This window comes from Patiria miniata, unplaced genomic scaffold (assembly GCF_015706575.1).
Source record: "Patiria miniata isolate m_02_andy unplaced genomic scaffold, ASM1570657v1 HiC_scaffold_13, whole genome shotgun sequence".
NCBI classification, from domain to species: domain Eukaryota; kingdom Metazoa; phylum Echinodermata; class Asteroidea; order Valvatida; family Asterinidae; genus Patiria; species Patiria miniata.
In genome coordinates this window covers 4,519,974-4,535,459 of record NW_024037051.1, presented here as the reverse complement: position 1 = coordinate 4,535,459, position 15,486 = coordinate 4,519,974, and the positions used below count along the sequence as shown (strand labels likewise).

Below are 15,486 nucleotides of genomic sequence, written 5' to 3'. Positions count from 1 at the left end.
TACTTATTGACTTTACAAAGTTTTTTTGAGACTAATTTTGTTTGAAAAACTTTTGAATTTGTAGGCACATTGCACGGTGTCTTTCAATTTGCTTTTTTTTTCATGGTGGAGGGGGAATAAGCAATGGAGCTTTCAAATTAGAAGAATCAGTTGTTTTTTTTATTAAGGAGCTCTATAAATATGCCAATTTCAAAATACATTGTACAGTGTACATTATCATTATTCAATGTGATAAAACTGACAAAGGTATGCATGTACATGTACGAGGGAGAGGAATAGCCGTACTGCCAAAGAATGCACAACTCGTGTTTTATCTGACTTAAGTTACTCTTTATGTTCTTCTTTATTTACATAGTTTTTCAAGCCATACACATTTAGCACATACTTTACATGCCTTATAGGCACCTGTTTTGTTTACAAGAAATGAAAAAGGTGTAACATCTTGATGTATTAGTGACAACAAATCTTTACTATACTGATGTGCATGTAAAAGTTGCAGAATGAAATTGATTTCCCGGACAATTGCAACGTAGGAAGTTCAATCTCATACACATGTACAACAAAAGGAAAACGCAGGAAATTTGTCGTCTGATTCCCAAATTTATGAGAATCATAATACATTGATCATATTTTTAAATTATACACTTTGTTGCAAAACTAGCTCTTCTTATGCTCAAAGCTGATTATTTTAAATAATTATAATTTAGTTCACATTTTTTTTATCAAGTTCAAAACATGACAAAGGTACTCCTTTGGGCTTAATAAAGTCACTTTCAAGCACCAAAACTAAGCAGCCTGCAATGGTACGTGGTAAGAGCACCAAGGCTAAAAAGTACACACAAAATGGCAGAATTGCCTTTAGAATTCTGAACCTTTTTGGAGCAAAATGATTTCCATCCTACCTAGGAAAAAATGGATATATAAATTATAACTTTACTCTGATTAATCAATTTATAAACCAATATGGGATATAGACAAATAGAAGCAAATATTAGCCTGGAAATACTTCAGCTATTTCCCCCCCCCCAGAATAAAAGAGAGAAAGAAAGAAAGAAAGGAACAACAAACAAAACAAACATAATTTCAAAAACAAAAATCAAGAACTCACTTTTTTTGAAGAACATGTAACACATTCTTCTCATCAACAGAGCACACTGTTTTAAGAATGTCCAGTTAACTGGGCCTTTCCTGAATCCTGTACACACAATATTGCTTCTGCAATATTCCTCAACTCCAAGACCAAGTCGGCATTTACGGTCCCGTTAAAATTCATGACATGGTTTGTTTACTTTGGAAAGTCTTTGCTTGGAAAAAATCTCAATGGTGAACTGACGGTTACCAGCCCTATGATACTCAAAAGATACCATCAAAGGAATACTTAAGGTTGGGATCATTAATCCCAAAAATGAAATATTTCTATTTCCCAAAACAATCTAATCAAATTTGTTGAGGGCCCTGAATTAAAATAAGTCAAACAAAATTCCTTTTCTCTTTTATGTACAGAACAAATTCACATATACACCTCTTAGATAAGTAACTTCAATGCTGTCGATAATTTGTTTTGATTACAAATCTAACAGAGTGCATGCTTTCCTAAAAGCAGATTTCATGGTCAAGCTACATGGACACTTGCACACATAAACATTTCTACTACAGCATCATGACTTCTACCAATTTCTTCATTGAAGTTACCAACTTAACAGCGCTGCTTTGAAGGGCACAATTTTCTGCCGTCGTGAACTTCGTCCAGTTCATAGGGACTGTAAGAAAAACGCACAGCACTGGGCATTCTCTCTTCAAGCAACAGCATTTTAGAGACCTAACAGAACTCTGCATGCCGCTATATGTTTAATAAACCTAAGGTGAGCACAATTCTCCTTGTAACCATTTAATCAGTGGCAGACATTGAACTCTAATATTGAGATGATTTTTAAAAATATTTTTCCCCGTTTTCATGATTGATGCGGGACGGTATATACAAGATGAAGCACCTTTGTAAATCACACAGCTCATTACGAAAGATGTGAAGCTTGAAGGCAAACTTGCACTTCCAATGTTCTTTTTAACTTAGTGTTGATCCTCATTCTCTATCTCATAATTTGTTACAGTAAAAAAAAAAAGCGATTCAGCAACACAATATTCCTGTCCTCAAATCATCCCAAAATGACACGAAATTTTTTTTTTTGCCAAATGGCTGTTTTCACTTCAATATTACTTAACATATCATTCAATATTGGTTTATACTTTGAGTAAAGTAACCAAAACTTACAAGAAAATACAAACACAAACCAAAAGTATAAGATTCAAGGCAAGGAGTTGTCCAAGTTTGTAAATACGTTTGTTTGAAGAAATACACCCAGAACCCTCTTTAAACAAAACAATATTACCATGGAATGGAGGTTTGACAACAAACAAATAAGCCCTAAATTGCACAATGGATTCCAAACTGGGGGTGGAGTTATTAGAGTCAGTACGGTAGGGGGCTTGTTTGTTGACGACAAGAATATACCGACTACCAGTTTGCATCTCCAGTGGCCTTGAAGAATACGTAATCTCGGCCTTTCAGATTCATAATCCCATTCTTGAGATGAAACTTCCATCTGTTTCGACTTCTGCTGATCTGTAGTACATAACAGTCATTTTATTTTCAACTTAAAAATTGAACAATCAAACTGCATCACAATTGTTAACTTAAAATCGGAGACTTACAGGTGGTATATCAACTAAGTTGCAAGAATATTTTTTTTAATAAGAAAAAAGGGTTTATGTTATAAAACCAACTCATTTACCAGAATAAACAAGAATGCGCTTGTAAAAAGTGATATAAATCAGTGATTTTTTTAAAAATTGTTTGATTTAAATCACGATTTAAATCAACCTGATTTAAATAAAACAATCTTGCAGTGTTGTACAGCTCTTGTTTCTTGAGATATTATTTTTTTTTTGACAAAAAGGTTCAATTTTTTTTATTGGTCTGACCAATAAACAAATTGAAACTTTCTGTCAATCATCATGATGCATGATACCGAAATTTTTCATAATTTCTCAAATGCCAATTGAGGCAATTTGTCCGACATAGGCATGGCTCAGAATACCAAGCTCATGAAAGAATTGTGTAGAAATATCTGATGTAGCTAACATCCTTTCCAAATGATACTCAAAAAGTTAGCGTTTTAGGCCTACCTTATCGTACTGGCAGACTACGACATTATCTGTCTCAAACAGCTCCTCTGGATCCTCATCACTGACGTCATCATCGCTGTTCAGGGATTCCTAAGAAAGAGAAATTTTGTTTAAGCTCACTTAAAGATACATATCATAAATACGGTGCATAACAACTGACCTGCCAAAATGTCAGCTTAGTGGATACTATACATGTTGAGATAACAGAAAACGCATGCATATCTTTTTGGGTCTCGTAACTGGGCTCCATTGATCAGGCACATACAAATGTGGAAACCACCTTCAATGTTAGATTTCTCCCAAACAATACCATTTATGGAGTAAGAGCAATAATTCAAGCGGAATAATTTCACAGGGTATTTGATACCAGTCCTACCTTCACTTTGAGCAAGGTTTCTGTTGTTAAATCAGCAGGTACTTTCCAAGGTAATTGCAGATGATCCTACATGGCTTTAAGATTCAGTCCACACTTTTATTGATATATAGCAAATCCCCATTCTGCTGCAGAACAGATTTATGCCACCTCACTGACTGATTCTCGTGATTGGCTGAGAACACAACACGTCATATATACTCATTTTCATTTTCCATGAAACCTCTTTAACATTTTTGTCTCGCCTGAACAAGTTCAGGAAAGAGACTATGCAATCACTATGTCTGTACGTATGTCTGTATGTATGTGGTATTTTGGTTAAAGTTTTGTAAAATTGGTCTCATTTCAAAAGATGACGTCCAATTGGAACCAAAGTTGAATCATAGATGCAACATGGGAACCTTCATATGATAGTGATGTCAAAGGTCACATACCAAGGTCAAAAGGTCATCTCAGGTCAAGTTGTAAAAATAGGCTTAACATGTAAAACTGGTCTCATTTCAAAAGTTCAAGTCCAATTGGAACCAAACTTGGGTCATAGATGCAACATGGGAACCTTCACATGATAATGATGTCAAAGGTCACACATCAAGGTCAAACATCACTCATTAAAGATAATCGCGAAAGCAGGCGAGACGCGCTGTACGAGAACCGCCTTGTTCATATTTATTTTTCATATTTCATAACCAGATCTATGTCAATAGCAATGCATTATTTATATTCACTAAACTCTTCCACATCGATGGCATAATCAAAATCTTCTACCTCATTAGCATATTTACTATTCCTATTCCCTAACCTCTTCCACTTTATTTGCATATTCATTATTTGTATTCACTTACCTCTTCCACATCATTTGCATATTCATTATTTATATTCACTTACCTCTTCTACATCATTAGCATCTTCGTTATCCTCATTTTCATCATCTTCATCCCCATGGTCATCTTCTTCCTCCTCATCATCCTCCTCGTCTGAGGTGTCATTGGCTCCATCCACCTGCAGAACACGCGCCTGTAGGGCACACATTGTTACATAGGATTTTGGATTGCATCAGACAGATAGAGATTATATAATTGGTTTTGCCCTTCAAATAGTCAGATACAATGTTCAAACAAAATCTGTGGTTGATGTTATCATGTTGACCTATGGTAACGGAAGAATGCAACATTTAACCAGCAGTAACTTTAGGTTTAACCCCGAGTTACCATTTACCACAATTTACCTTTCCCATCATCCCGGTTTAATTTGGCAATAATCCACCACTTCCAGGCGGAGTGTACAAGAGGCCCACTCAGAAGGGTGCCCTCTCTGGCTCCAATATAAAACATTTAAATTGGGACCCCCACATTACAGATTCACAGATTTATTGTGATTTCCACAAGATAAATTGAAATTTACTCTACTGTTTATGTTGTTACGTGATACCAATGATACATGGCGACTTGATTGAAGTAATGCGAGTAACAGGATATGTATCACATAGTTTAAGCAACTGGCACAGCAAAGATGCAGTCAAGTCTATCACAAGTCAGTCACAGGACAAATTTTGAAGTCAAGTTACTAGTCCAATAGAGAAATGACTTTGACACAGTTCATTTGAATTGTTTGGGATTCTTCTTCTGACCAGACCACTTTTGATTGACTGGTGATATTTGATTTCAACTCTGTTGCACGGACCCAGGGACTTTTCATTTTCCTACCCCAAAAAGACCAGAACTCACCTGCACTGTGGTCAAGTTGATGGAGCCTCCTGCCTGCTGGGACTGCTGCTGCTGCTGCTGTTGCTGTTGTGTCTGAGTTGTCTGGGGAGATGGGTGGATCATGACAGTCTGGCCAGTGGGCAAGACAGCCTGGTAAGCTCCAGCCTGTAAGGTGCCGTGGGGCTGGCTTATTGCGTAGGCTGGGAAGGTCTGAGTCCCTACAAGGCAGAAATTGCAATGAGAATTGTTATACTGTACCACGGTGTTACATTGTGTAATTCTATTGAGAACTGTTCATGTGATGTTAAGACGACCTGACAGACTCTGGGTACATCAATTTCATCATTCTCAAACACTTTTGAATATGTTCATCCCTGCTGCTTTGCCCACATAGACCCTGAGCACAAGGAAGGCGTTGTACCCTGGACGTACGCGTGTCAACAAAGACCCTTGTATGGATGCGCTTACAAATGACCAAAAACAGTGGACTTCAGAATAAGGATTGCGTAGGGGCGTCAAAACAAAAAATGTTGGTTCTTTTCTCCGAGTAATGACTCATTTGTTTATGCTATCATTACTTCTTAAAAGGTGCCATGATATGAGGTTTACACTGGAACTTTTTTGTGCAAATATCCATTCCTCCGAAATGTATGAAACATCCTTTTTTGGTTAAAATCTTTTTGAAAGTCCACTTTTTTAAACATTTATAATATTCCACACTTCATTCAACAAATCAGGGCGCTGTTGCTGTGGTGTCACTTTAGGTCCCCACTCTTCATTTGAGAGATGTTCTGTTCAAATTTTAAATCTGAATTTGTGGTGACTGAAAAGCGTCTGTGCATTAAAACACCAGGGCCTTCATCTCAGAGGACAACTGTATCATGGTGTCAGGTCCCATTAGCAAGTATAGTCATGCTTTACATATCAAAAGCAACAGACTCCAAATGCACATCCTCAGCACTGACAGAGACTGAGGTAAACTCTCTTCAATGCATAGCCACTGTAAATTTGTATACAAGTAACAAGTATTGCGTGTTGGAGTGACCAAAGTTTGTTAATGCCTAGTGCCTACCTCCTTGTGGTTGTGCTAAGGTCAAGCCAGCGGGAATGGAAGTCAACTGGTGGGGTAACTGCATCATGCCTTGCTGAAAGGCTAACGTAGCTGCAGCAGCTGGTGAACTCTGCAATCATATCCAACAAATTCCTATTAAGAATCTCATAAACCACAACAGGAAACAAACTTGGGTCACTTTCAATTAATATTAGGTTATTTAAAACAAAGCAAGTTGACTGGAATGGACCTTGACCCCCAGAAATACCTACAAGTATTTTACGAACTGAGCTACCTAGTGCTGTGTTCGTGATATTTGCATGTTAAAAAACTGTACCAGTCAAACCAAATTTTTTTCTAATGATACCACCTTCTTTTTTCAAAACAACAATCTAGCTGCAAGTAATTATTACAATAAAACTTTGCCAGGTTTTTCTCCAGGCCACGGGAACCCTGTGTGAAAAGTGGTTTTCCACTTGTGAAGTAAATGATACGTTTCAGGTGAGGAATTACTTAAAAAAATAATTCCAGAGACATTGTTGGGAAATAATCCTTTATAGGCCAACTGTATTTTGATAAGTGACATCTAGACAATCAGTTTTATGAACACTCCTGCCCTGTCAAGCAATGGAAGTTCTCCATAAGAATCCCATGAGTAACGCACAATTATTTTCAGACAAAATGAACCCTATCTGAGAAATGATTTTTCTGTGACTTTTCTACAATTTTTATCAAGATGACCCTCATGGCGTTACAGATGGAATGAGCAATAGTAACTAAAATGCAAAGACTGGCTTTATTCAAGAATGTTTTTCCCCTTTGTTTTTTTTTAATATACACATAGTTGACACCTGCTTCTCTGACATGTCTTTACCTGACATTATACATTTGATCATAATAAAAGGAAAGGTGTAAGGAAAGATAAGGCAATACTTACAAGTTGTGTGGTAGCGCCGGATATTTGGAATGCTTGGGTACCTGTGTAAAAAAATTACATCAATTAAGAATAAATCAAAGCTCTTCTAAGTTACAAGAAAAACGGATATATTTTTAATCCAACAAAGTGTTCGTAAACAAACTTGATCAATCCATGAAACCCCAATCCCCCTCAACACAGTAACACTATTATCCCTATGTTTCAAAAGACACTTTTTGGGGGGTTATTTTTCATAAAGATTGGTTAAACATGCGCAACCGCATTTTCAGCAACATGAAAATGTGTCAGTATTATTTGACACGTGACGTAGGGGTAAAGGTGTCACAAAAACACACGAAAGTGTATCTTTGACAAAGAGTAGCATGCAATCATTGACTGCATGAAGCCAGGTAATATGCTGCAGTATGGAATCTGTGCAGAATATATTTATTATGTGCTGCCTTCTTACTACAGCCACCAAAGAAGGTACATGCATACACTAGTATGAATGCAGAAAACGCAAAATATGTACAATTGTTGTACTGAAAGTGGCAATGTGCACAAGCCCACAGCATCCCGACATAAGCACTCTAAACACAGCAGGAATAGTGTTCAAGTGTCACACCTCTCTTGTTATCCCATTGAGGGGATGAATGCACAAGGAGTCCATATTTGTCCAGATTTGTCACTGCAGGGGCCTCCCTAGTCATTTCTGCAACTGGTCAAGGCCAATGCGAAAAATAAGGGAGGGGACTGAACCTCATCTAACTCTAGGGAACATTGTAACATGTTCTGTGTTTTAGCGCCCCTATTTCCTGAGTTTTCAATTGTGCATTTTTTTCTCCTTCCCCCTCCCATTTTTTTTTTTGGGGGGGGGGGTGGGCAGTCTGAGTATCAACCGTTCTCCACAGAGCCTATCTCCGGGAGAACGTCTGATATATCTAAGCATGTGTAACGTCATTTCATTTCGAGATCTGGACTAAGAGTTTGATTGGTCAATTTTGATGCCAGGTTTTTGTAATACAACAGCTTGTACAAAAATGCCACTCATCGTGGGCGTGATGTTTACACACGCTGGGAGCTTGCATTACGCGCTTGTAGAAGGCGCCCGCTGATTGGTCAGTTTTTCAAGGTCATATGCAGTCTAGTTGCATAATTAATCACCGAATCTGCTTACATATCATAGACCATGGCCGGCTTCGCCAGGGCCAGGGTCTATTACATATAGACCAGGGGAGGGGAAACTCAAGCCCCTCAAAGCTCCCCCCCCCCCCCTCTCTTGAGTGCAACACTGTCTATGACAAGTACTAGCCTTGCTGCTGAGGGATACTGCGGCCCACTTCTGCTGCTGTTCTCTGCTGGGTCTGCAGCTGTAGCTCATTCCCGGATGTTGTGGCTCCACCATGGGATTTTCCGTGGTGTCTGTTACCGGTCACGGACTGGGGGAGGGGCTGGGGGGTCAGATCGACGGCTCTTGTCATCATCAATTTACTCTCCCAGATCTATTGTTGAAAACAAACAATTGGTTGACGATGATTCACTTGTCACTTATGAATAGTCTCTGAAGAGTGGGTAATGTGAAAAATAAAAGGTAAATGGCAAAAAAACAGCCAAAAGGCACAAAAGTTAAACTCAAAAAAATATCATACACTTCAATATCAGTTTCTGGCAAATCTTCATCAAAATTCAAATTTACACCCACTTCTAAAAGGGTAACAAAAGCACTCTACATGTAATACAGTAAGGCTACGACCAGCAGTAACACACAAATCAATGGGAAATGGCTTCAGCCACTACCATGATAGACGCATGTATAATTGCAAGCTGTAGCCTAGCCCGAGTTCAGAGGCAGCCCAAGTTTCACATACAGGCCAAGAAAGTGGAATGAACCATTCTGTTCCAGGGGTTCCTGTGTTCAATTTTATCTATGAACTCTGACAGTAACCACATATCAAACCAATATTTTTGTTCACTTCTGTGACGAGTACCAGCTGATAGTGGCACCATAGTTGATTCAGAGAATTCCTAAAGATGAACACATATGTAGTAAATTGAGAACAGAAATTTTAATATCAACACACCAACCCCAGCAATCATCAATAGGTTCACCGTATAGATGGTGATGTGCATGTACAATATATTGTACATTGTACAATGTACATGTACATTGTACAATGTACATGTACATGTAACTGTTACATGCACACAATAATCAATCATCCTGCGACCACCACATGACATGATCCATGACAGCTCAAAAAAATGTACTGAGATTTTGATGGCTTAAGTCACACTCCAATTTCCATGGTACCATTTGTGAAAGATTTTGTTCATCTCCCCCCAAAAATCAACACCACAAACTAGTATACCGCATTCCCCCTCCAATTTGGCTTCACTATACACTACAGGTCTGCTTAATATTCATAAGTAGTGGCAGTCCCCGCATAATGTTCAACAACTGAGCAGGTGATTGGCTGTCAGTGACGAGATAGTCAAATGAGGGTTGAACTATAAATACACTAACATATGCAAATATCTGGGTTTCAAGAGTGCGGTGCAATGGAGGAGCAATGGCAGACGGTGAGCTGCCGTCAGCACAAAACCTGGTCAGTAAAACCTCGCAAAACTTGCTGCCGATTTCATGTTTTCTGCAACGTTTTATGAGGCGTAACCTTCACCAATCGGAGCCCGAACTAATTCTTCACAATTGGTGGAACAGAATGAACGGTAACATTTGGAATATTGAGTGAAATAATGGGTAAAAGAATGCACGATTTGACGACAACGGGGAGGAATCGACAATGGACAACACAACGATCAGGATATGCACGGCGCGGTTCGTGTTGAACGTAGGAGCTCGCGCGCCGTGTACAGTACGACGATTGACCAGTACCCCAAGCGCGCTCAGCCTGCGCTGAAACAACTGAGTATAAAATCGGACTTCTCACCTGTTTAAGTTCCTGAAGAACTTGTTCGTCTACTCCTTCATCCAGAAAGGCCTCTCGGACGTTGGTAATGACATCATCTATCACGGATTTGTATAATTTGAACTGGAAAAAGGTGTGGAAATCGTCGAAGTTTTAGAAATAATGTGAAAACCGTTCGCTTTTCACATTGACTTGAAATGGTCAATATGTTATTTTTAGGAGGCATTCTCATACAAATTTACGATGTGTTGTGACAAGTTATTTGTAATTTGAGGTAAGGAAAGGATGATACATTACCACTGCTTGGGAATTCGCCATTTTTCTGCCGAAAGTGGCAAAATTCGATGAAAAATCGCGTTGGTTTTATTCCAACAATACAGGATCCGCGAGGTGTGTAGGCTTCTCCGAAGCCGAGTCCGCCACTGTTGCTCTCGGCTTTTATACTTGTCATCAAGTCTCGATCGCCAGAGAGGGGGTGGCGCTATTCATGAATATGGCATACCCCTAAACTAAATCGTGTTTCTGTTTGATGAAAATATAAATTAACACAAGTGACTCAAATGCTCAAATTGTTGAATAACAGAATATATTTTGCTTACAGTTATCGTTTTAATTTGGGTCAGTAACAGTGTTATCTGTAAATTCATCATCTTGAAACGTTTGCTTTGTGATAAATGCAGTCATAAAATGTGTTTTGCGAGGTAAAAAAAGGCAAATGAGAAACAAGTTTTCCATGTTTGAGGCTGGTGGTTCATGAGCAAAGTGATAAAAAAGCCTTTCGCATAAGTAAAAAGTATCCTCTTCATCATAATTTTTTTCCACTAAGTGAGCACTGAATACAATACAATGTATATCTTAGATTGATATACTACTAAATAGAGAGGATGCAATGGAGTTATATTATTAGGCCTAGTACTGGCATATATCTTTCGGGCTTGTTTCTTTCTCCTTTTATAGTTTTAACATTTAAGAAATAAAACAATATTGATACATTTCGAAAAACGCATTTGCCAAGAATTATTTCGTTTTGTTGTCTTTCATGATTATAGTATTTCAGGCATGCAACTTTTCCTTGGATCAGCTGATTTCCTCTTTTTTTACTTCCCATGTGTGCCATTGAAAATAGAAAAACACTGTACAAAGTCTGGGAAAAATTTGAATTTCCTCTTTTTTTTGTGATTTCCCAGTTGCATGCATGGTATTTATTTTGTATGTTTATTTTATTTGTGCACAGTTGAATTTACCCCAAATCCAACGCACCCCGGATGCTGACCACTGATCTCTATATAAAGACTGGATAGCGGATATGCATACAACATTCACACAGTAGACTTTGCATATTGACCAATTCGCCCCCGGTCTCACAAAGATGGCCGCGTATAATACGAACGTTCTACGCGTAAATACGCGCGCGTTGTATCAACAGTTGACGCGCATTTTGGTCACGTACACATATTATGATGTTCTAAAAGGGACACATTTCCGTAGTGATTATTATTTCAAAACGCCGAAAAAGTTATATTTGCGGCATTTTAGTAACCACGACGTTAGAAAAATTGTAGTTAACCTTGGTCAGTGGTGGTGGTCAAAATATAAGTCAAGTGAACCGCGACGTTACAAAAGAAATCATGCTGTCTATAAAAACGGCAACTTGTCCTTTGTAGATCACCAGCCGGTCTCACCAATATGGCGTCAAATTCGTACATTGTGCGGCTCTGTATTAGCTATCCAGTCTTTATATAGAGATCAGTGATGCTGACACGTAAAAAGACTAGCACGAGCGGCGAAGCCGCGAGGGCCTTTACCATCTCGTGAAGAACGCTTATGTTTTCTTTACATTAATTTGTCTACCGATTTGGTATACATGCATAATGCATTACCCGTTGTGAATTGAACAATGAAAATGCAGAATTACTAATGTAAATCAGCCGTCGTCTGGCGCCAGACAGCACGCGCGCCATGGCGCAAACCACCGTTAGATGATTGGTTTATATTGCTTGATTTATATTACGTGAATAAATGAATAAGTGATTAGTTCCACGAGATTGGCCCTCGCGGCTTCGCCGCTCGTGATAGTCTTTTTACGTGCCAGCATCCGGAGTGCGTTACGCCGTCCGGATGGTCAGGGTATCCCATAGACATAAAGAACTTTATGTCTATGTTATATCCTGAACACTGTTTACCCAAATCTCATTTTTGATTAGGCTTGCATTAAAAAGTTGTAAAGAGATGTGGTCCCGAACCGATAAAACAAATGCGACATTTCATAGTTCATTTTAAAGCTAAAGATATTGTGCTCGGCGTTAACATGGTTATGTAGTTATCACTTATCTGAATTCATTAATAAAGGCCAAAAACAGAGGATCATGAATATTCAAAATATAATTAGCTGGCTTGACAGACTTCGATACCAGATCGGGCATCTGATGTAGCCACCGCGTCGGCAGTGAAGCGGTTAAGCTGTCTGGGTCAGGCGCGGTTCTACGGGGGGCTGGGGGGGCTGTAGCCCCCCCCCCCCAAAAAAAAAATTTGGTCTAGCCCCCCAAAAATAAATTCCGTAAAAAAAATTGCATTAGCAAAAAGAAGGATTGTGATGTACATGCGAACGGTCTCCCCCTAAAGAAGAAATAGCCGTGACGAGGGTGCATTAGTTAATATAGTGTGAATGATTTTAGGATTTTATTGGCGCTCCCCATTGAAAATATGGCATGAGCCCCCCCCCCCCCCCCACGACCTATTGATTTTCGGACGCCTACATGTAAGTGTCTGGAAAAATAACCGGTCAACATTTCAGCACGCCTCCCTGAAAAAATTCTGGATCCACCGTGCTAGCCCCCCAAAAATATTGGTTCTAGAACCGCGCCTGGTCTGGGTCTTCGTCACTGTTAGTATTCATGGTGATTGCCAACCTGGAGTTTCAGTCGTTAATCCATTGTGTGTAGCAGATCCTTGGTGTAATATTGGTGTTCTCTGGTTGACTTATGGCTAATTTTTTGCTCCACACTTGATTTGTCGGGGGGGGGGGCAATGGAGTGTTAGAAATCCACGTTTTTTGTTTAGGGGCGTTGGGGTTTTAAGGGAAACCATTAGGGACTAAAGCAAAGGTCTTACGAAGTGCGATTTGCATTTTTTTTCTTCAGAAACTTAAATTTGAGGTTTTATTTCAAAGAAATTGTTTTAAGAATAACATTGGTTAGATGGGAGGGGGACTTGCATAGGGGTGGGCGAATAGAGAATAAATCAACATTCCAGCACTAAGAGAAGACCTTGAGCAGCAATCTGTGATGGAACAGGTTGGTAGGTTGCAGTGGCGTAGCCACCAGGGGGGGGGGGGGGGGGCGTGGGGGTGCCCCCCATGAAACCTTGTCGCCCCCCCAGTCGCCCCCCCCCTGAGATTTTGAGTTTCAAAAAAATTATCATTGATCTAAATCTAAATAGTCGCGAATGATCCACATGATGACCACTGAGAAACGACCCTTCGACCGGCGACCGCTGACCAGTAAGCTGACAACCGGCGTGACATAGCGCATAATGATAATCTAAAATGCGTATTAACACCCACTGCAATGCTCGCTCACACCACGGAACACGTATTATAGACAGGTGGTCCGTGGGTCACACAGTTTCAGTCAGCGATATCACGCGAATCGGCCACGCACAAACTTTTTCCTCCATTCATATAAGCTAAATAATAATAATAGACCAATTAAAATTCCTTGAAATCAGTGCCCCCCCCCCCCCCCCACTGAGATTTTGAGTTTCTAAAAAAATTATCATTGATCTACATGACGCCATGGGCGTCAATCCTGGGTGGACAGGGGGACTGGTCCCCCCCCCCCCACTTTTTGAAGGGTGGGGACACAATATCAAATGTCCCCCCCCCCCCAGATGTTTGAACTCGTGTCTCATTTACAGGGCCCTATTATGTACTACAACGTATCTTTTGCTTAGAAAATATTGGTTAAAGTGGTCAGAAATTGCCTCAGATAGCACCACAGAGCATTTAGAATCCAAAATTTTTCGGGGCCCTTAAGCGGGCCCCGAACCCCACGCCTATAGCTCAGAATTCTGGTAGCTGATTCAATTACTCCAACCTCGAAAACAATGTTCAAAAAAATTTCTTATGCCTTTAGTTGAGAAAACCTCGAAAATTATGTTTAAATTATTATCTTTTGTGCTAAGATAATTATTGGTTAAAGTGGTAAGAAATTGCCTCAGATCACACCACATGCACAGAGCATCGAGAATCCAATTTTTCGGGGCCCTTAAGCGGGCCCCGAACCCCACGCCTATAGCTCAGAATACCGATAGCTGATTCAATGACTCCAACCTCGAAAACGATGTTCAAATAATTATCTTTTGCTAAGAAAATATTAGTTAAAGCATGGAGGAAAGCGGTAAGAAATTGCTTCAGATCACACCACAGAACATCTAGAATCCTTTTTTTTGGGGGCCCTCAAGCGGGCCCCGAACCCCCACGCCGTAAGGGCTTCGCGCTCGCATCAGTTCTGATCAAGGTATGTCCCCCCCCCCCACTTTTGAGAAGCGATTGACGCCCCTACATGACGCCCCCCCCCCCATGAAATGTTCCAGCCCCCCCCCCCCCCCCCCCCCCCCCCCCCACTGAAAAATTCCTGGCTACGCCACTGGTAGGTTGGGCAAAACCTAACATTGATTTGCACCGATCCCCCGACGCGAGTTCATCTTATTGCCACCTAACTTCCGTCTTGCGACTGTCAGTTATCCTCCATACACTGCAGGAGCATGGGTGTCCTGCGGTGAGGCCCCGTTTCCCTTTAATTTCTCCCGTCTTCCGTGTTCCAGGATCTTGCAAAGTACAATGATTGAACACTATAGTCTGTCTACAATTAAAATTAATGTTAGAGAGACAAAAGGTTAGACCCGAAACAATGAATGAGCGGGATTCCAGAAGATTCTTTTTGAAGATGGTAAGGAAAATTAAGTTGGTCAGATTAGACGGAATTTGGATATCCCTCCCGGCCCAACCACCCGTCGATTCCCCATTGACCCTATAAACATCCGACACACTGGCCCCTAAACTCCGCTACCCCTAAACTACCGTCCTTGTCACCCGTACCCGCCCCCAGAATTCGCCGGTCTATGGAGCTAGCCCTGGCCCTAGCCCCCCATGGACCCGTCCCCAAATAATCGCCCACACACCACCCTTGACAATTGAGCACCCATTCCTTCCTCCCGAGAAAAGATCGTTAGCGATATTTAACCGGAAACACATTGAGCATTACACAGTCTTAAAGTTCGCTCGTACCCCCCGCGCCCTGTTTGCAGGGCGGGGGTACGAGCGAAAGTCTTAA

The 15,486-nt window shown here is 40.3% G+C and overlaps 1 protein-coding gene across 5 annotated transcripts; it reads right to left on the bottom strand.

The window, feature by feature from the left end:
• Positions 1-319: 319 nt before the first annotated feature.
• Positions 320-11,070, bottom strand: LOC119720535 (transcription initiation factor IIA subunit 1-like). Of its 5 annotated transcripts, XM_038190248.1 has the most exons (9): positions 10,451-11,070; positions 10,175-10,276; positions 8,539-8,728; positions 7,248-7,288; positions 6,332-6,440; positions 5,281-5,477; positions 4,442-4,570; positions 3,184-3,273; positions 320-2,620 (listed from the first exon to the last, which is right to left on the bottom strand). In XM_038190248.1, exons 1-9 carry the CDS (start codon positions 10,469-10,471, stop codon positions 2,513-2,515), a joined length of 987 nt encoding a protein of 328 aa, XP_038046176.1. In that variant the 5' UTR covers positions 10,472-11,070; the 3' UTR covers positions 320-2,512. The 5 variants fall into 5 exon arrangements, with proteins under 5 accessions (XP_038046176.1, XP_038046193.1, XP_038046185.1 ...); XM_038190265.1 differs by lacking the exons at positions 10,175-10,276; positions 10,451-11,070 and adding an exon at positions 9,596-9,629; XM_038190257.1 differs by lacking the exons at positions 10,175-10,276; positions 10,451-11,070 and adding an exon at positions 9,538-9,623.
• Positions 11,071-15,486: the final 4,416 nt, after the last annotated feature.